At 41.6% G+C, this 16,367-nt stretch overlaps 2 protein-coding genes across 2 annotated transcripts in view; one reads left to right on the top strand and one right to left on the bottom strand.

Moving 5' to 3' along the window:
• The first annotated feature begins 942 nt into the window (after positions 1-942).
• Positions 943-16,007, top strand: DDX55 (DEAD-box helicase 55). The gene is made up of 14 exons (XM_074973036.1): positions 943-1,105; positions 2,170-2,220; positions 2,311-2,397; positions 3,094-3,185; positions 3,271-3,333; positions 5,753-5,902; positions 6,930-7,119; positions 7,919-8,001; positions 9,373-9,504; positions 10,495-10,587; positions 11,355-11,469; positions 12,060-12,228; positions 13,459-13,751; positions 15,380-16,007. Exons 1-14 carry the CDS (start codon positions 998-1,000, stop codon positions 15,539-15,541), a joined length of 1,788 nt encoding a protein of 595 aa, XP_074829137.1. The 5' UTR covers positions 943-997; the 3' UTR covers positions 15,542-16,007.
• EIF2B1 (eukaryotic translation initiation factor 2B subunit alpha) overlaps positions 14,925-16,367 on the bottom strand; it is a 9,751-nt gene continuing 8,308 nt past the window's right edge. The window contains 1 exon segment of the mRNA XM_074973037.1: positions 14,925-16,347. Within this exon segment, the coding sequence (XP_074829138.1) occupies positions 16,192-16,347 (156 nt within the window). The 3' untranslated portion in view covers positions 14,925-16,191.

Raw genomic sequence — 16,367 nt, 5'->3', positions numbered from 1 at the left:
ACTGTCCTCAATCTTGTTAATTAGAGGTACAGCTGGCTGAAGCTAGCCAGCATATCCACTGTTACCTGGTTAAGTGTGAAGGGCACTTGTATACCAATTACTATGTATTTCAGTTTGGAACTTCAAAATTTCACAGAGGCTACTGAAGAGCAACTTAGTTATTCACCAAATGTTGACCTCTTCCCATAGTGACTTGTGTTGTGAAAGGTACATTTCTATGGTCTCTACTTATGTAATGGAAGGAGAGAAGAAAAAAAAATCTCGCCTAATAAAGCAAAGTCAGTGGCAGAGAAACTCACCAGTATCCCACCGCTCATACCCATCATGACTTCAGGCTTGCCTACTAAGATGTAAACAGGTGTGCTTTGGTACATGTTAAGCAAGAACTTCTTAAATGCATAGGACCTGATTCTTGTCTTTTGTAAGTTTTACACAGACATGTTCCTTCCTTAGTGCTGGTGCAAGGAAGGTCAGAACTGGATCCGTATCTCTTAGCTAGAGGAAATACTTACTTTCCTGTCACTTTGAGGTTATGGGGTAGAAAATTCAGCACGTTCGTCTGTGGCAATCTTGAGTGATGTAAAAATGCTCAAATAAATTGGTTAGTCTCTAAGGTGCCACCAGTCCTCCTTTTCTTTTTGCGAATACAGACTCACAGGGCTGCTACTCTGTAAAAGGAACTGGTGATGGTTGAAAGGTCTGGACGCTAGAAATCACCTCTGAAGCGCTAACTCAGAACGTGCTCAAACATTTACCCTGGGGAGTGTGGAATAAAAGCCTCGAGAGAGTGTAGAAGGATGTGGCTTAGTCCAGAAGCAGCCGCGGAGCAGTTTCTCACGCTACTGTCCGCCTCGGCGGCGCTGTACCGGCACCCTGCTGCAAAGCGGAACGCATCTGCGCCCGGCCGCTGTTTTCCCACGGACTCATTGACGACGGGACCCAGCCGGGCCGGGGGGAGCCTGAGCGGGCGGGCAGTGGCACGAGGAGCCTGTTCAAGATGGAGGGGGTGACCGAGGGGCGCTGGGAGTCTCTGCCCGTCACGCTCAGCCCAGGCGTCCTGCAGACCCTGCGGGAGCTGGGCTTCCCCCACATGACCCCCGTGCAGGTAGGGGGCGGGAGCCGCCCTGCTTGCTGGGCCGTGGCGGGTGGCTCTGCGGTGCGGACCGTGCTCAGTACAGGGGGCCCCCTGCCCTTCCCCCGAGCCGGTGCTCGCCGCCATCCGCTTTCATACGGCGTGGGGGAGAGCTCGGCCGTCTGTCCCCCGGAAGATAGCCGGGGTGCCACCCCCGTGGTATCCCTCAAGGCGGGCTGCGCCCCTCCTCTCTTAATACGGGGGGGGGGCTGTGAGCGACCCCCTCAGGGCTCCACTGGGCAGTTGTACCTGCTGGGCCCTTTAATAGGGGGGAGGCTTTGCCCCCCTCCCCCCCCGCGTGCAGCGGAGGCTCCTGTGAGTATTTTTATGCTGCTTGTCTGCCCCTCCGGCCAATGCAAAAGGGGGGAGCCCATCATATAGCGTCCATGGTGTGACCTGTGTGCGCTGCCTTTTTTTTAATGTGAAGGGGGAGGGCCCCTTTGGTGCAGTTTGTCTCTGTGTACGGTGCATAGGGGATGGCAAGCCCCAAAGGAAGATGCTCCGTTATGTAATGAGTAGCGCCTGAGAAGGCAGTAGGTGCTAGTGTGTGCTGCTCTAGTGATCTGATGGAAATGACAAGTTGGTTCAAGTCCTCTGCTTTAGATGAGGGGCTGGTGCTTAGAACAGAATCAGAACTCCTGGGTTTTCTATTCCTGGGTCAGTCACCGCTCAAACCTGCCCTCCACAGGTCTCTCTGTTCCTGCCCCCTCACCCCAAACCCCTCCAAACACACTTCTCCAATTATTGCCACCCTGTCAAGCTTCCCATCTGCAATGCATGCTATCCCCACCCTGGGGCCCTCTCAAGACCCCCATTTCTCTTGGGGCAGGTCCCTATCTCTGTTTCCCCCTGCACTTCCTGTGTGACCTAGAACAATCACTTAACCTCTCTGGGATTCATTTTCCCATCTGTAAAATGGGGTTGATGACACTTATGTGCTTTTGTAAAGCACTTCTAGATTCTTGGGTGAATTGAGTTACATAAGATTTGTTTAAACCAGTGAAGATGTAATTGCGCCATATTTCTGTCTCCTTTAGTCTGCAACCATACCTTTGTTTATGAACAATAAAGATGTTGCTGCAGAAGCGGTGAGTATTTTGTGAATTGAATTCTCTGTTTATTTTTTCTTACAAGTATTTGCACTCATGAAAAAACTAACTTTGCTTCAATTTTCACAGGTAACAGGCAGTGGCAAAACATTAGCTTTTGTAATTCCCATATTAGAAATTCTCCTCAGACGGGAAGAGAAGTTAAAGAAAATGCAGGTAAGACTGAATTGAGGGATTCTGAATATATAAATAAATATATAGCTGTAACTTAAGATTGAAGACTTATAGGACTACTTAAGAGTCAAGTTACACATGTGATTAAAGGTTTGCAGGATCAGCCCCTTGTTACATTCATAACCAGGAATAAATTGAAAACACTTTTTTAAAGTTCTGTGCTGCTTGTTATAGATTTGTTTAAATGTGTTCCTGAATAGCTTGTGAAATTGATTAGTAATAATTTGTACTTGTATAATGCGTTTTGTTTACCAAGAACAAAAGATGTCTGTAAACTGTTAGAGAACAAGATATCTCAGGGACTATGACCTTTAGTTTTTTATTGTACTGTCTCTTGACTTCTGAACAAATTTGAATTCACTTCACTGCTGCTTGTCACTAAAGATCTTTGTATTGCCTTAAAAAAAATGTTGTGCACCCAATTAAAAAAAAGGGGGGGGGCATTTCAAAGGGATTTTGTGTTACTGTACTGTGTGGCCAGCTGTGTAATGCATCCCATTTTGACATGTTTCAGGACATGAGGGGTGAATTGGATCACTTGTTTATTTCTCAGCACTTTAACAAAAATGGTGTTTGCCCATGGAAACTTTAGCATCATAATTTCATAGTCACAGCAAATAGTAAATGTCTTTTGGGGCATTTGTCTATTTCTGTCTTTCCTTTTGTTCTAATGAGCAGGTTGGAGCCATAGTCATCACACCCACAAGAGAGTTAGCTGTTCAGATTGATGAAGTGCTATCACATTTCACAAAACACTTCCCCCAATTTGGGTAGGTATGCTTAGGTTTGTAATAAAAACAGACTTTTCTTTGGCTTTTGTTTGCAAATTTGTGAGTGACATGTTTCTTGTTTCAGCCAGATTCTTTTGATCGGTGGTAGGAATCCAATAGAAGATATTGAAAAATTCAAAGAACATGGGTGAGTTGACTGATAATGTGTTTCTATTGGTGCCTCTCAGAGCAGAAATGAGGCATAATCCCTGCCCCAAGGAGTTTACAAATTAGGGTGCCAATCCTGCACATATTTAAGGATGTATTTAACCCATTGCCTTCTATAAATCAAGTTATTTATGTGCTTGTGTTTGCGGGATCTGTCTCCTGAATTAAACACGGATAATGAGGGACTAACAAAATAGTAGGAAGGGATCAAATGTAAAATCTGTGTTACTGACCAAGGGCTTGTTGACCTGAATTTTATGGGTTAGTTGTTCTGGCTCGCCACTGATCACATCCGACCAGAAGATATATAGGTTCTTGTCCAATTCAGACTACAGGGTCCGAGAACTCAGAGAGTTCTATATCGGGAGAGGACTCTCGAGGTGCTTGACAAAACCACTTACACTGAGGACGGTACCAAATTGATAAAAGCTTTATTGAGATTAACAAAAGAATAATAAATGCTATGATTCTTCTGACTGCAAAACAGTAAAAGAATGCCAGAACTCCTGGTGGTAACATTCCTATTATAAGTACCTTAACTTAACATACCTTGAGGCCCCGGTAATAGGAGGTGAAGGACCAGCTTACTCCTGGCATGCCCGATAACAGGATGGTTCTGGTTTCCCCAATAGTTAGGAATGTTGAGCACTACACAAGCTGAGCTGATAGCATGATAGAAGATAGGAGAACAAAGAAAAGAAAGCTAAAGCTCCCTATGATATCCTTACAAGGTATTTTATAGGATCCTGACACTATGTAATTCAGATCCAACCTACTATGCCCAAATCTTATTTCCATACCCTAAGAAATTTATGGGTACTCTTAGCCTATAGGTTAGTGGATTATGACACTTACTCTCTCCATATTATCTCACTCCAAAAACTGCCAACCTAGGCTCTCTTGGCAACTTACAAGTTTGTGGAATACCCTGTGGTTACCAACCGGTTGCAGATGCCGGATAAACCTGTTCAGTGTTGTATGTAGTTCCTCCCTTTGGTTCCCCAAAATTCAGGGACCATTCCTATCTGTGCCACAGGTTGCTAGCTTTTATGCTGACTTACTCTTAACTGATTATACTTTTACCTATTTAGCGGATCTTACTGGATACAGGTTGGTAGGCTTTTGCATTTCAGCAAAACTTATTCTATGTATAATTATTAGGAAACACATATTGTATGCCTCAACACATCCTAATTTCATAGGAATTAATACTGATAAAATATACGAATCATATATAAAATGGATTAATTCATAAAGAAAAACATATTTGATACGGATGGCTGAATTAGTAGGATATAATAGCTAGAAAAGTAATCCTATGGGCTACAGCTAGTGCATAGCATAACTTAAAGTGTTGGTGTTTTTTTTTTTTTTAAACTAAAGAGAGATTTTAGTTGGCTTACTTAGTGTAAAATGTCACAGCAGGGGTAAGTGCCAAAGAGGATCTTAAATAAATGGCCTTGTGGTTCAGCTTGGGAAGGTGGGGTTGAAAAAAGCATGTAAAAAATTAATGGATCTTTTAAAAAATACTCTGCATTCACTTAATTGTGAGAGACCAATCTGTGGCCTTGTAAGACAGGCTCCTGGATCCTGTGTTCTGTTCCTGTCTACAAACTACTCTGAGACCCTTCTCCTGGTCCAACACCTTGTGCAGTTTATTTACAATGGATTCCTACCACCTTCATAACATATACAGTTCCTATAACAAGCAAGGGAGAGCAATCTCTCTCTCCCCCCCCTTACTGCCTGTTTTCCCCCTTTCCACTTCCTTCCTGGCTTATGGCTTAATTAGCCTTTCTGCCCTGCCCCACCAACAAATTAGGCACAGCTCTGCTTAGTCATCTCCATTCTGCCTTGCTTGATTGGAGCTGCTGTGAACAGTGCTGACTCAGCCTTCCTTGCTTGGCACTCTGTCAGGGGCCTGAACTGGGAATACCAGAATATTGTCTAAGTAATTTGATACGTAATTTTCACAAACTGCTTTCTGTGGTGATACATATGTGGAAATTCTGAAATAAAGTGGCATAGGCTTGGCGGTCTTGTTTGCATGCCAGTACGCTTTTTCAGTTTACAGCTATTTTATAGCTATGTAAGCTCTAGGATCAATACAGGTAGCTGCGGAGCTGTTGCATGCACAAGTTATTTATCTTTAGGGTTTTGTTCTTTTACCCTTCAGCATAATATCTGAGCACATTATATGTTAATAAGACAGACAATAGCAAAGTCTTTAGTGGACTGAGCTCTCTTCCATTGTCAGAAGTGCACAGGTCAGTCCCCACTTGAAGATTCCAGACTGTGTTTTGAGTGGAGGTTTGTGGTATGATGAGATTCTGGGGTGGTGTTGACATCCAAGTACAATTAAAATATAACCTAAGCTGTATACTCCCTATCACCAATAGTGGGAACATCATTATAGCCACACCAGGCCGTCTAGAGGATCTGTTCAGAAGAAAAGCAGATGGGCTGGATTTAGCAAGTTGTGTGAAATCACTTGATGTGCTGGTATTGGATGAAGCAGACAGACTTCTAGATATGGGATTCGAAGCAAGGTATTTTTTTAATATAATTCTAGTAGTACTTGCCATTCCTATAATGCTATCCATCTAGGGCTCTCAAAGCATTTTAGAACCATTAATGTGCTCAAGATGTTTATTATTCCTGTGCTACCGATTGAAGAACTGAGTCACAGAAAGGTTACATGACTTGTAAAAGGTCACACAGTGAGACTAAAATTTAGGAGTCCCGGGTCAATTTTTCTATCCAGGTGTTTGTGATACCCATCAAGATAGTATATGAGAACCTCAGAAACCATGAATGTGTCCTTACAATACTCCTTTCAAGTAGGGAAGTATTATCCCTGTTTTTACAGATGGGTAGCCGAGGCACAAATAAATTAATGTCCTTGTCTATGTTAAGGGAATTTGCAAGGCCTAAGTGACTTGTCGCACTGGGAATTAAACCTGTTTCTCCTGAGTCTCAGTCAAGTGATTTAACCACAAGATCCTTCTGATTTTGACCACTGCACAATGCCTCCTTTTTTAACTTTATGATGGGTGGGGAAATGCATGTGAAGCTTATTTATACCCTTCTGCTATTAATGGTACCATTGCACTAAACAATTTGGTATTTCAAATATGACATGAAAATTGATCATACACTAATGTAAACTGAAGAGGAAGAAATACCGAACTATAGTATGTATCAAGGATCCACTCTTCTCTGATCTTGTCTTCTTTTTGAGCTTCCTTGTACGTTTTTATCATTCTCTGCAGAGCTTGGAGGAAAAAGAGAAGAGCCAAGGGAAGGGGGCAACATAACAAGGCTAATAATCAAAAACATAGTTATTCATAGGCCTAGTACATTCAAGTAAATATCATCTGACCTCATATTTAAAACCTCGGATGCAAACACACATGAGGTATAATCAGTCAAGCAAACACATAATTGTTAGTGCAACAGCTGGTGTTGTGCACAGCACCCTTTTGTAAAAATCATTCTGTTTTAAAAACTGATTATAAAACTTCCTCTTGATGGAACTCTGGAGCTATTTTCTTTTTAAATTGTGTTTACTTGCAGTTTAAATACCATTCTGGACTTTTTGCCCAAGCAGAGACGAACAGGCCTGTTCTCAGCAACTCAGACTCAAGAAGTAGAGAACCTGGTGAGAGCAGGTCTCCGAAATCCTGTCCGCATCTCAGTGAAAGAGAAGGGAGTGGCAGCGAGTAGCACTCAGAAAACACCCACACGGCTTGAAAATTACTATATGGTGAGGCTCCCTGCTCCCCACGTTTGTTGTTTCTCTTTTAAACATAATGATGAACTCAGAATGTTACACTCTGGTGCACTGCAGTTTGACAGTCATGTTGCCTTCAGAAACAATGCAACAGTGAATATTCTAAGACTGCAGCAAAAACAGCTAGCAACATTATTGCAGTAAACAAAAATTGAAATAGGAGCTGCCAGGAGCTGCCCTCAGAAGGATTCATGCTGATAAATCAACTACTAAAGCAAGCCTAAGGCCTTTCAAATTCCTCTGAAGCAGTATTGTCAAGTAGCTTGAGTTGGAGACACTAAGTCAGGATTGCTGGCCTTAATTCCTTGCTCTGCCATTGATTCACTTTCTATAACCTTGGGGAACTTGCTCAATTTTTCTGTGCCTCATTTTTCCCTGTCTCTGAAATGGGGATAATATGTAACACTCCTCAACCCTTGAGGTCATTCTGTATTTATTCACTGAGGAAATAATTTCAACCAAGATTTGTAATTAGGTCAATAGTTCAGCTTCAGAAACCTCCAATAATAGGTAACTTTAAAGCTGAATTCCAGCGTTAATGTTTATTTCTTTTTAATTAACTTAAGTAAGCACCAATATACATAAAGGACCATGTTCCCACACTGATGTATGTGGAATACGTCTCAGCAAGCATTAACTTGTGTAAAATGCCTCCTATATTAGTGCACGAATCAATCACAAAGGCTCTGTACTGAGGTGAATTGAAGAAACAAGCAAATCAGCTCATCTTGAACCCACTGTTTATTTTCCGTATGTTTTTGATGTTGTGTAGATATGCAAAGCGGATGAAAAATTTAATCAGTTGGTGCATTTTCTTCGACGACACAAACAGGAAAAACATCTAGTCTTTTTCAGGTAATTCATTTGGGGTTCTTTGTGAAAACAGTGCAACGATTATTTGTGTGCTCAGTGCTGCATGAGACATATGCTAAAGGTGATCTACTAGGGAGCATATTGACCACTTTCTGTGTAGACTACAATGCACAAAAAAGGGGGGTGGATCATTGCTTCACATTAAAATTACTTATACTTTGTCATAATGAAAGAACTGCTCAGGCCATATGAACTTTCTGTGTTTATTTCTTAACCACAATAAGGTATTATCATAGACAGCTGTACATTAGTCATTAAAATAATGCTCATACTTTTAGTAATAAAAATAGGCAATTGGTATAGCACCTTTCAGAAGGATCCTCGAGCCCTTTCCACCTGTAAGGCTAGATCTTACATTCCCAAAATTAATTCAGAGTGATTTTGGGTGTGCAAGGAATTCAGAATCAGATCTTTAAATTGACAGGTAAATTATAGTAGGTAAAGCAATTTCTGTACTTACAAAATGGGATGGAATATAGCTGGTGTTTAACTATCAAACGGTGTTGATGTTAAAAACAGGAAGTTATGAAAAATATTGTCTGACACTTCAGGGGGTATTTAGTGAGACAGAATGTAATTGTAACCCTTTTTAGAATTTGGCCAGGGTACTGAGAACCAGTGCTCCTACTCAAGTGAAAAACAGCCTGGGATATTTGGAGACCAGAAGTGGCAGGACCTCAATTTTAGGTCTCATATGAAAGGCCTGTGCTGTCACAAAACAAATTAAGCTGGTTATAAAGACATCTTTATATCTTGGATGAGTTTATAGAACAGTAGAACTGTTAGTGCTTTAAGGGACCCATAGGAAGCCATTTAGTCTAACATCCTGCATTGCTTTTCTTCAGACTCACAATATCTCTCTCCTCAAGAATATATCAAGTAGAAATAGTTGAGTCTAGAAAATGTATTGTAAAAGCTCTTCAGCTACATTCTCATTTTTCATAGTAACAAATTTTCCTAGCAAGAGACTGGATGGCTCAGAGTGCTAGTAATGGAGATGTCATTTGCTTTCAGCTTAGCTGTTCAAATCCAGCACAAGTTGTTAATGACTGAAACTCATCATCTGGTGGCAGTCCTATGTGAAATGGGTTGACCGTCTCAATCCAGTTCCCTATGGATAGCTGTATCACTCATACCAAAAGCATGATTGGTAACTTCAGCAGTGTGGAGGAAGTTTGCACTGTCCTGTCATGTTGTACCTGTTCTGTGGCTAAGCAGAGCACTCCAAGACTGCAGGGCTTTTGAGGCAGGATCTTTCACCAGCGCTAAATCCACATGCAATTGTAACATTAAAAATACAGCTTACAAACAAAAGTTGATGCTGACTTTTTGTGGTTTTCATTGTCTCCTCAGTACCTGTGCCTGTGTGGAATATTATGGGAAAGCTCTGGAATCCTTAGTTAAAAATGTGAAAATAATGTGCATTCATGGGAAAATGAAACATAAACGTAACAAGATTTTTACCGAGTTTCGGAAACTCCCAAGGTAGGAGCGTTTGAATAGACTACTCCAGCGAAAGGTGTAAATGCTAAGAAACGTAAAACTTCATCTTCAGCATGGGGAAGTACACACCACATGAGAATAGAAATGTGGCTTTCCTGTTGAGCAGGCTGCTAGCCAGGCTACTGAAGCAGCTGGGATAATGTGGATGATATAAATCACACTCACTTTTACGTGTGTGTAGGTGTACTGAATGAGGAAAAAATTCAGATTAATTGGTAAAACAATAATACAAACTGCTCTCTGGTAACTCCCATTTGAAAGAGAAGTGATGGTGAAAATTCCCCTCTGTCTGATAAAAGGAGTTGAAACCCATGATACCCATTTATTAGTATATGAACAAAAAGAATGTGGGTTTATCGCCAACAAAATGCTTTTTCATTTCCATTAAAGTTATCTGCTTTTGTCAGTTTTGCAATATGTGCAGTCATTAGGGCCCAGCAATATTTGTCTCTCATTGGAAAAAGGCTGGAATTCTTGCCCTGTGATGTTCTTTTTATTGCCATCCAAGCATTAGGACTTCAGTTTTAGCTTTCTCTGTGAAACAGAATCATTTCCCCAGTCTCCTATTGATAGTTTAAAAACTGCAGTTAGATCATTTGATCTTTCTTTAATATGTTTATAGTATTTAGAAGCAGGGGAAATAATTTAAATATGAAACTTGTAAAGGGAAGAGTTGATTATTCAGTTTCAATTAGTGGTATGTAGGAAAGAATACAAAATACATTCCTTCTCCTAAATACTTAGTGGAATTTTCATTCAATGTGAATTTTAGTTCGTCTGTAATATGTCCTCTAATTTTGATAGTCATATTTTTAAAAAACTTAAGACCAAATATTCTGCCTTGACATGCACCCCCACAGCCTCCAATTGGGATGCATGATGTATAAATCAGGGCAGAAGTTGGGAGCTGTTGGCTGGCGCTTCTCAAATGACTATTTAATCAGAAATTTGCATTTTCTTCCAACTTTCTAGTGGCATTTTAGTTTGCACTGATGTGATGGCCCGTGGCATAGACATTCCAGAAGTAAACTGGGTTTTACAGTATGATCCACCTAGCAGTGCAAGGTACAACTTCAATTCTTCATAAGAACTTTAATCCCACTTCTGTTCCTATAAATGTACTATTTAAGTGCAGAGTGAGCTCAGTACTGTACAAAACACAGTGGAAGACCTACTCCCTGCCCAAGACTTAGTCTGAATGGATAGACAAAACAATGTAGTTGTCCCACATGCCCAAAGGAAGATTGGAGCACTGCAGTTTTTGTTAAAACTGACATTTTAACAGCACTTATGGATGTATAATCGCACTTACAGGTTAGGTGGATTAACATTAATAAAATGGTAGTGGACATTTACATGAGTGTGGAAGAGAGTTCCTAGCATAAGGGGTGGCAGGAGAGAATACCAAAGAGGTAATAAGGTGGGAGACATTCAGGGAATGAAAGAAGTAAATCAGCAGAGATGTAGGTAGGGGCAGAGCTGTTCAGGAAGTGCTGTAATGAGGGTTAAAAATAAAGCTAATTAAAGTAACTATTTCCCTATCTGACAGCTACCAGTGTCATCATTTTACCATAACACGCACACACACATATTTGACAAATCTCCTTTTAACATGAACATTTAAATTCTTATCTTCCGAATAAAAGGATTATATGCTGCTTGCACTGAATTCAGGTAACGCCTGTTGTTGGTAGTTACTCATCTACATCAAGAGTACAGTAGCCCTAGATCTTCCCTTCCATAAAACCTGCCATTCCACTCATTGTCTTGTATTACTTTGAAAGCAATTAAACATCTCATCCTGTTAAAACAACTTTCTGTTGTGTTTTTAGTGCCTTTGTGCATCGCTGTGGTCGAACAGCTCGAATTGGCCATTTAGGCAGTGCGCTTGTGTTTTTGCTTCCCATGGAAGAATCTTACGTTAATTTTCTCTCAATAAACCAAAAGGTGAGTTGGCTTTTATTTCCTAACAGCAGAAATGAATTAAAATGAAAACTAATTCATCAGACCTAAAACCAGTTTTTTGAAATCAGACTTCATAAATTTTAAAACATGTATATGAGTTGTTTTAACCTAGCCGAGTAACAAAAAACAGATGTGAGAGCTATTTATTAATTAAACTAATTCATCTCCCTGTTAAAGCAGGATTGTTCCCTGCATTGTGTAATTATCTATTTAATCTATAATAGAAAAAGTGTATATCTTTGTAGTGACATCCTTCTCATTTTGGGGCTGAAAGTAAAATAATGGTCTTAATTCCACCAGATTAGCAGTAGAGATTGGTGAGATCTAGTAATTGGAGTTGAGTGAGGATTCATGCATTCTGTTCCCTATTCTTTCACAATTCAATGTGTGAACTTGGTTAGGCCCCTTAACTTTGCCTCGGTTTCTTCATCAGTAAAAAACATGAGGCAGGTAAATATCCTCCATGTGTTGAGGCTTTATTGATGTTGAATTATGTGTTTGAAGTTCCAATGCTTATTTTAAGCCATTACATTTACCTCTTGTTTGTGTTTTTTTCTTTTTTTTTGGTTAAGTGTCCCATGCAGGAAATGAAACCACTGAAAAATGTGGTAGATGTTCTTCCAAAACTGAAGTCTCTGGCTCTGGCTGACAGAGCCATGTTTGAGAAAGGGATGAAAGCATTTGTATCTTGTGTGCAGGCCTATGCCAAACATGAGTGCAATCTTATCTTCCGAATAAAAGGTAATTCCCAGGAGCAGCTGCTATTTTTACTTTACTTCAAAGACTATATTCAGTTTGGCAAAAGTTCCAATGTTGTTGCACAAGCGCTACAGGCTCATCCGCTTGCCAAGTTCCCATACACATAGTTACCTTCTGTTAAGTTAAATATTGATACCATTTTGAAGATGTAAAATGCTACATAATCATGAATTACTGACTCCTGAAGTTCTGTTGAAGGAAGGTGTAATCCTATTTCATAGTGGGGTAAACTGAAGCACAGAGGTTGTGATTTTGTCAAAGCCACAGAGGGGAGCCAGAGTCAAAGTTGCAGATAAGAACCCAGCCAATGCCATTTTGACAAAGCAAGAGAGCAAATCTTAGAGAGACATAGACCACTGCTTACAATGCGCAGAGATCCTTGTCTGACTTAATGAAAACAGTAAAAGATGCATTACTTCTTGGTGACAGATTTTTCTAAAGACATCTAACAGTGGGCTGATTTTGCAGAAAAATGCATTACTTTAAGGACTGTTTATATGATGAGCGTGGTGACTGAATAACTTAGCTCTGTGAGGTAAAGCTGGGCAAGGAATGATTTTTCTGTCTCATGAAAGTTTGAGATTTTGAATCTTTTTCCTGTCCTGAAATCGGATGAAAAGTTTGTCTTGAAAATTTTTGCAAACCAATAAGATGAATTTTTTTGATTGGGTCAATCAAAGTTTAGAAACGTTTAGTTTTTTACCCTTATTTTACTTTTTAAAAAATCAATTTTAGAATTACTTGTTAAACATTGCAGTGGGACATTCTGACAACTTCAAAACTTGTTCCCTACAATTATTTTGAATTGGGAGATTTGTGGAAACTGGCCCTATCTTGTAAACAATTTCCATTTGGACAAATTGACATTTTTTGATTGAAAAAAAATATTTTGTTGGACAATTTCCCACTGATAGGCACAGACTTCCAGAAACCGCTAAATAAAGAAGCAATTGAGTATCAGGATGCAAGCAGTATGTCAGGGAAGGAAGGGGTTTTACATACATAAACTCTGTCTGTGTTTAACCCTATGCAAATATTAAGATATGTACCCGCTCCTTCACAACCCAACATAACTTAGCCCCCAACCCAGCAAAGTACTTAAACATGAGTAGTCCCATTGAAATCAGTGGAACTACTCATGTATTTAAGTACGTTGGTGGATTAGGTCTATTACTTTGTCACATGCTAATATCCTAATCATTATTTTAACAGATCTGGACTTTGCTAGTTTTGCTCGAGGTTTTGCCCTGCTGAGGATGCCAAAGATGCCTGAATTAAAAGGAAAGTGTTTTTCAGACTTTGTTCCTGTCAGTATTGATACAGACTCCATTCCATTCAAAGATAAAAATAGAGAAAAACAAAGGCAAAAACTGTTAGAGCAACAAAGAAAGGAAAGACAGGAAAATGAAGGAAAAAGAAAATTCATAAGGAATAAAGCCTGGTCAAAGCAGAAAGCCAAAAAGGAGAAGAAGAAGAAAATTACAACGAAACGGAGAAGAGATGAGGTAAATTAAGTTCCTCAAACTCACATGTGACTACTTCAGTATAGTCACAGCCAGGTTAGAATGTAACACTCCCAAAAAGCAAGGGGGTATAAGGACTTCAGTCTGGCAGAAAGTTAGAGAACTGTCTGTCCACACTGCCTGCCTGCTACCCCCGAAGACAGAACTTGATGAATTCAAAAGCAAGTTCCATCCGTTCCTCCTCTGCCAGTGACTGGATTGCTTAAGTTTCACTCCTCAGAGCTGTAAACAATATGAAATGAAGGGAGCTGCAGTACCTGAGTTTCTTGCATTCTCAAAAGAGTGCGTAAGAAAAAAATTGAGCAGTCAGCCCACTATAGAGAGGGATGAGGCTCTACTCCTTGCCTGGCTTCTGTCAGCAGAACCCTGTTGTAAGCCTCCAGTAGCAGAAAGTCAGGATGGGCCATGAAAGCTATGGAGGCCTGAGCTCTCCAGGTATAGTCCAAAATGGGCAGCATGTAGGAAATACATTGGTTCACACCTTCCTCAGCCAGCCTCCTCTAGAGCAGGGGTCTCAAACTCAAATGACCACGAGGGCCACATGAGGACTAGTGCATTGGCCCAGGGGCCGCATCACTGATTTCCCCCCCCCCCCGCTTGCTGGCCCCACCTCTTCCCACTCCTTCCCCGAAGTCCCCACCCCAGCTCCACCCCCTCAGGGTGCAGGAGGGCTGCGGGGTGTGGCAGGAGGCTCAGAACATGGGGTTGGGGTGCAGGAGGAGTGCAGTGGGGGTTGGGGTGCAGGGTGCGGCAGGGGGCTCAAGGCAGGGAGCTGGGGTGCGGGATGCAGGCGGGCTCTGGGATGTGGGCTCCGGGGTGGCAGCGGTGCACACCGGGGCCAGGGCAGGCTCCCCCTGCCCCGTGCTGTTCCGGGAAGCAGCTGGAACCATGTCCCTGCTCCCCGGGGTGGGGGGGTGGGGGCGGCAAGGGCACAGGGCTCTGTGTGCTGCCTTTCTGCTCCTCCAGGTACCTCCCCTGAAGCTCCCATTGGCCGCAGTTCCCTGTTCCCGGCTAATGGGAGATGTGGGGGACAGTGCCTGTAAGCCATGGCAACACACACTCTGCCGCCGCGGCCCCCCCCCCCACCCCCGGCCACAGGGACAGCCGCTTCAGGGAGCAGCGCAGGGCAGTCACGCGGGCCGTAGTTTGCCCACCCCTGGCCTGGAGGTAGGCTGGGGGTGGGGTGTGGGCTGCTTGGCAGGCTGCAGGAAATAGCTCTGCGGGCCATGTGTTTGAGACCCCTGCTCTAGAGCAAGATGTGAGGCTGCCCTCTCCTTGCAAGTGGCTCAAACTCACTATATTCAGGGTTGAATAAGCAGGACAAAGAGGACTTAAGATTTAAATAGTATTTTGAATGTTAATAGAAGGGAATCCACTGTTCCCCATGTCCCCTTCTGTTGCTAAAGCATCTTTAACCCTTATTGCTGCCTCGTGTGTTGCCGCACATATAAGGGACAGCTTAATATGGCTATGCAATGGATGGCAGCAGCACAATACATGTAACAAAGCATCAGCAGTAAAAAATGAATAGGGTTATTTCTAGACTGTTCAAATATATAGCACATAAGCATTTAAGTACAGGAGTAAATCACTGTTTCAACTATCTGCAGGGCTCAGATATTGAAGATGAGGAAATGGAGGAGCTGCTGAATGACACACGACTTTTGAAAAGGTTAAAAAAGGGTAAAATTAGTGAGGAAGAGTTTGAGAAGAGGCTGCTGAGCAGTGAGAGAAAAGGCAAAGCTGTGGTTGACTCAGAGTCTGAAGATTGACAATCATGCTTCAACCATCTCTCCGTGAAGATATCTCTTGTTTTAGTAAAGCTGTACTTTTACACAAGGCTGCTTCATGCCGTGCTCTGCATTGTTAGTTACCTACAAACTGCCTTGGCTTCCATAAGTACTATGTGCATCTAGTAGAATCTCTACAGTCTCTACTGGGGGCACAAGCATAGCTGCAACTTTGAAGACAGAACTAAATCAGACGACTGTTCCAAAACTGAATGCTTTGGGTAAGAAATGTAGAATTCAGTTATCAGGTGCCTGGTGGATTCTTTTTGTTCAGATGTGTACCTAACATATCTGGAATTATTAAGTAATTTTTCAACCTGTTCAGAGGTTGTATGTGGGGAAAAGCAGTTTAGGTGTCAGGCTCATAATACTGCATCCCTCTACAAAAATTTTAACGCGTCAGACCCTCAATGACTTACACTTCTGTTTGCACACTGGTCCATTTATATGTAATAAATGAATTCAAAACTTGCTGCTTCACTGTAAAAATCAGAAGGCTGCTGGTAATGAAGCTAATCCTTATACAGTTTCCTTTCTACAACATGTTGGGATAGTTTATATCTGTCAAACTCTGCAACTGTGAAGAGATGGTCATTGAACAACAGAGCACAACGTGCAGTGAATCTGCTCTATTACAGATAAAGTTTAATAAGTTCATCGCTGACAGCTGATGGAGTTAATACACCTAGGTCTGTAAACAGCAATGTAATTAGTGATGGTGAGGTGTAGTCAATCCAGGGGTGCTCCTCAGTTAGACTTCGGTTTGTTTTCAGGGTGTCTGCTTTGTACTGGGGGGGGAGAAGAAAAC

The sequence above is a fragment of the Natator depressus genome, chromosome 15 (assembly GCF_965152275.1).
Source record: "Natator depressus isolate rNatDep1 chromosome 15, rNatDep2.hap1, whole genome shotgun sequence".
Taxonomy (NCBI): domain Eukaryota; kingdom Metazoa; phylum Chordata; order Testudines; family Cheloniidae; genus Natator; species Natator depressus.
The sequence above is the reverse complement of the archived record's forward strand: the minus strand, read 5'-3'. Positions and strand labels throughout refer to the sequence as shown.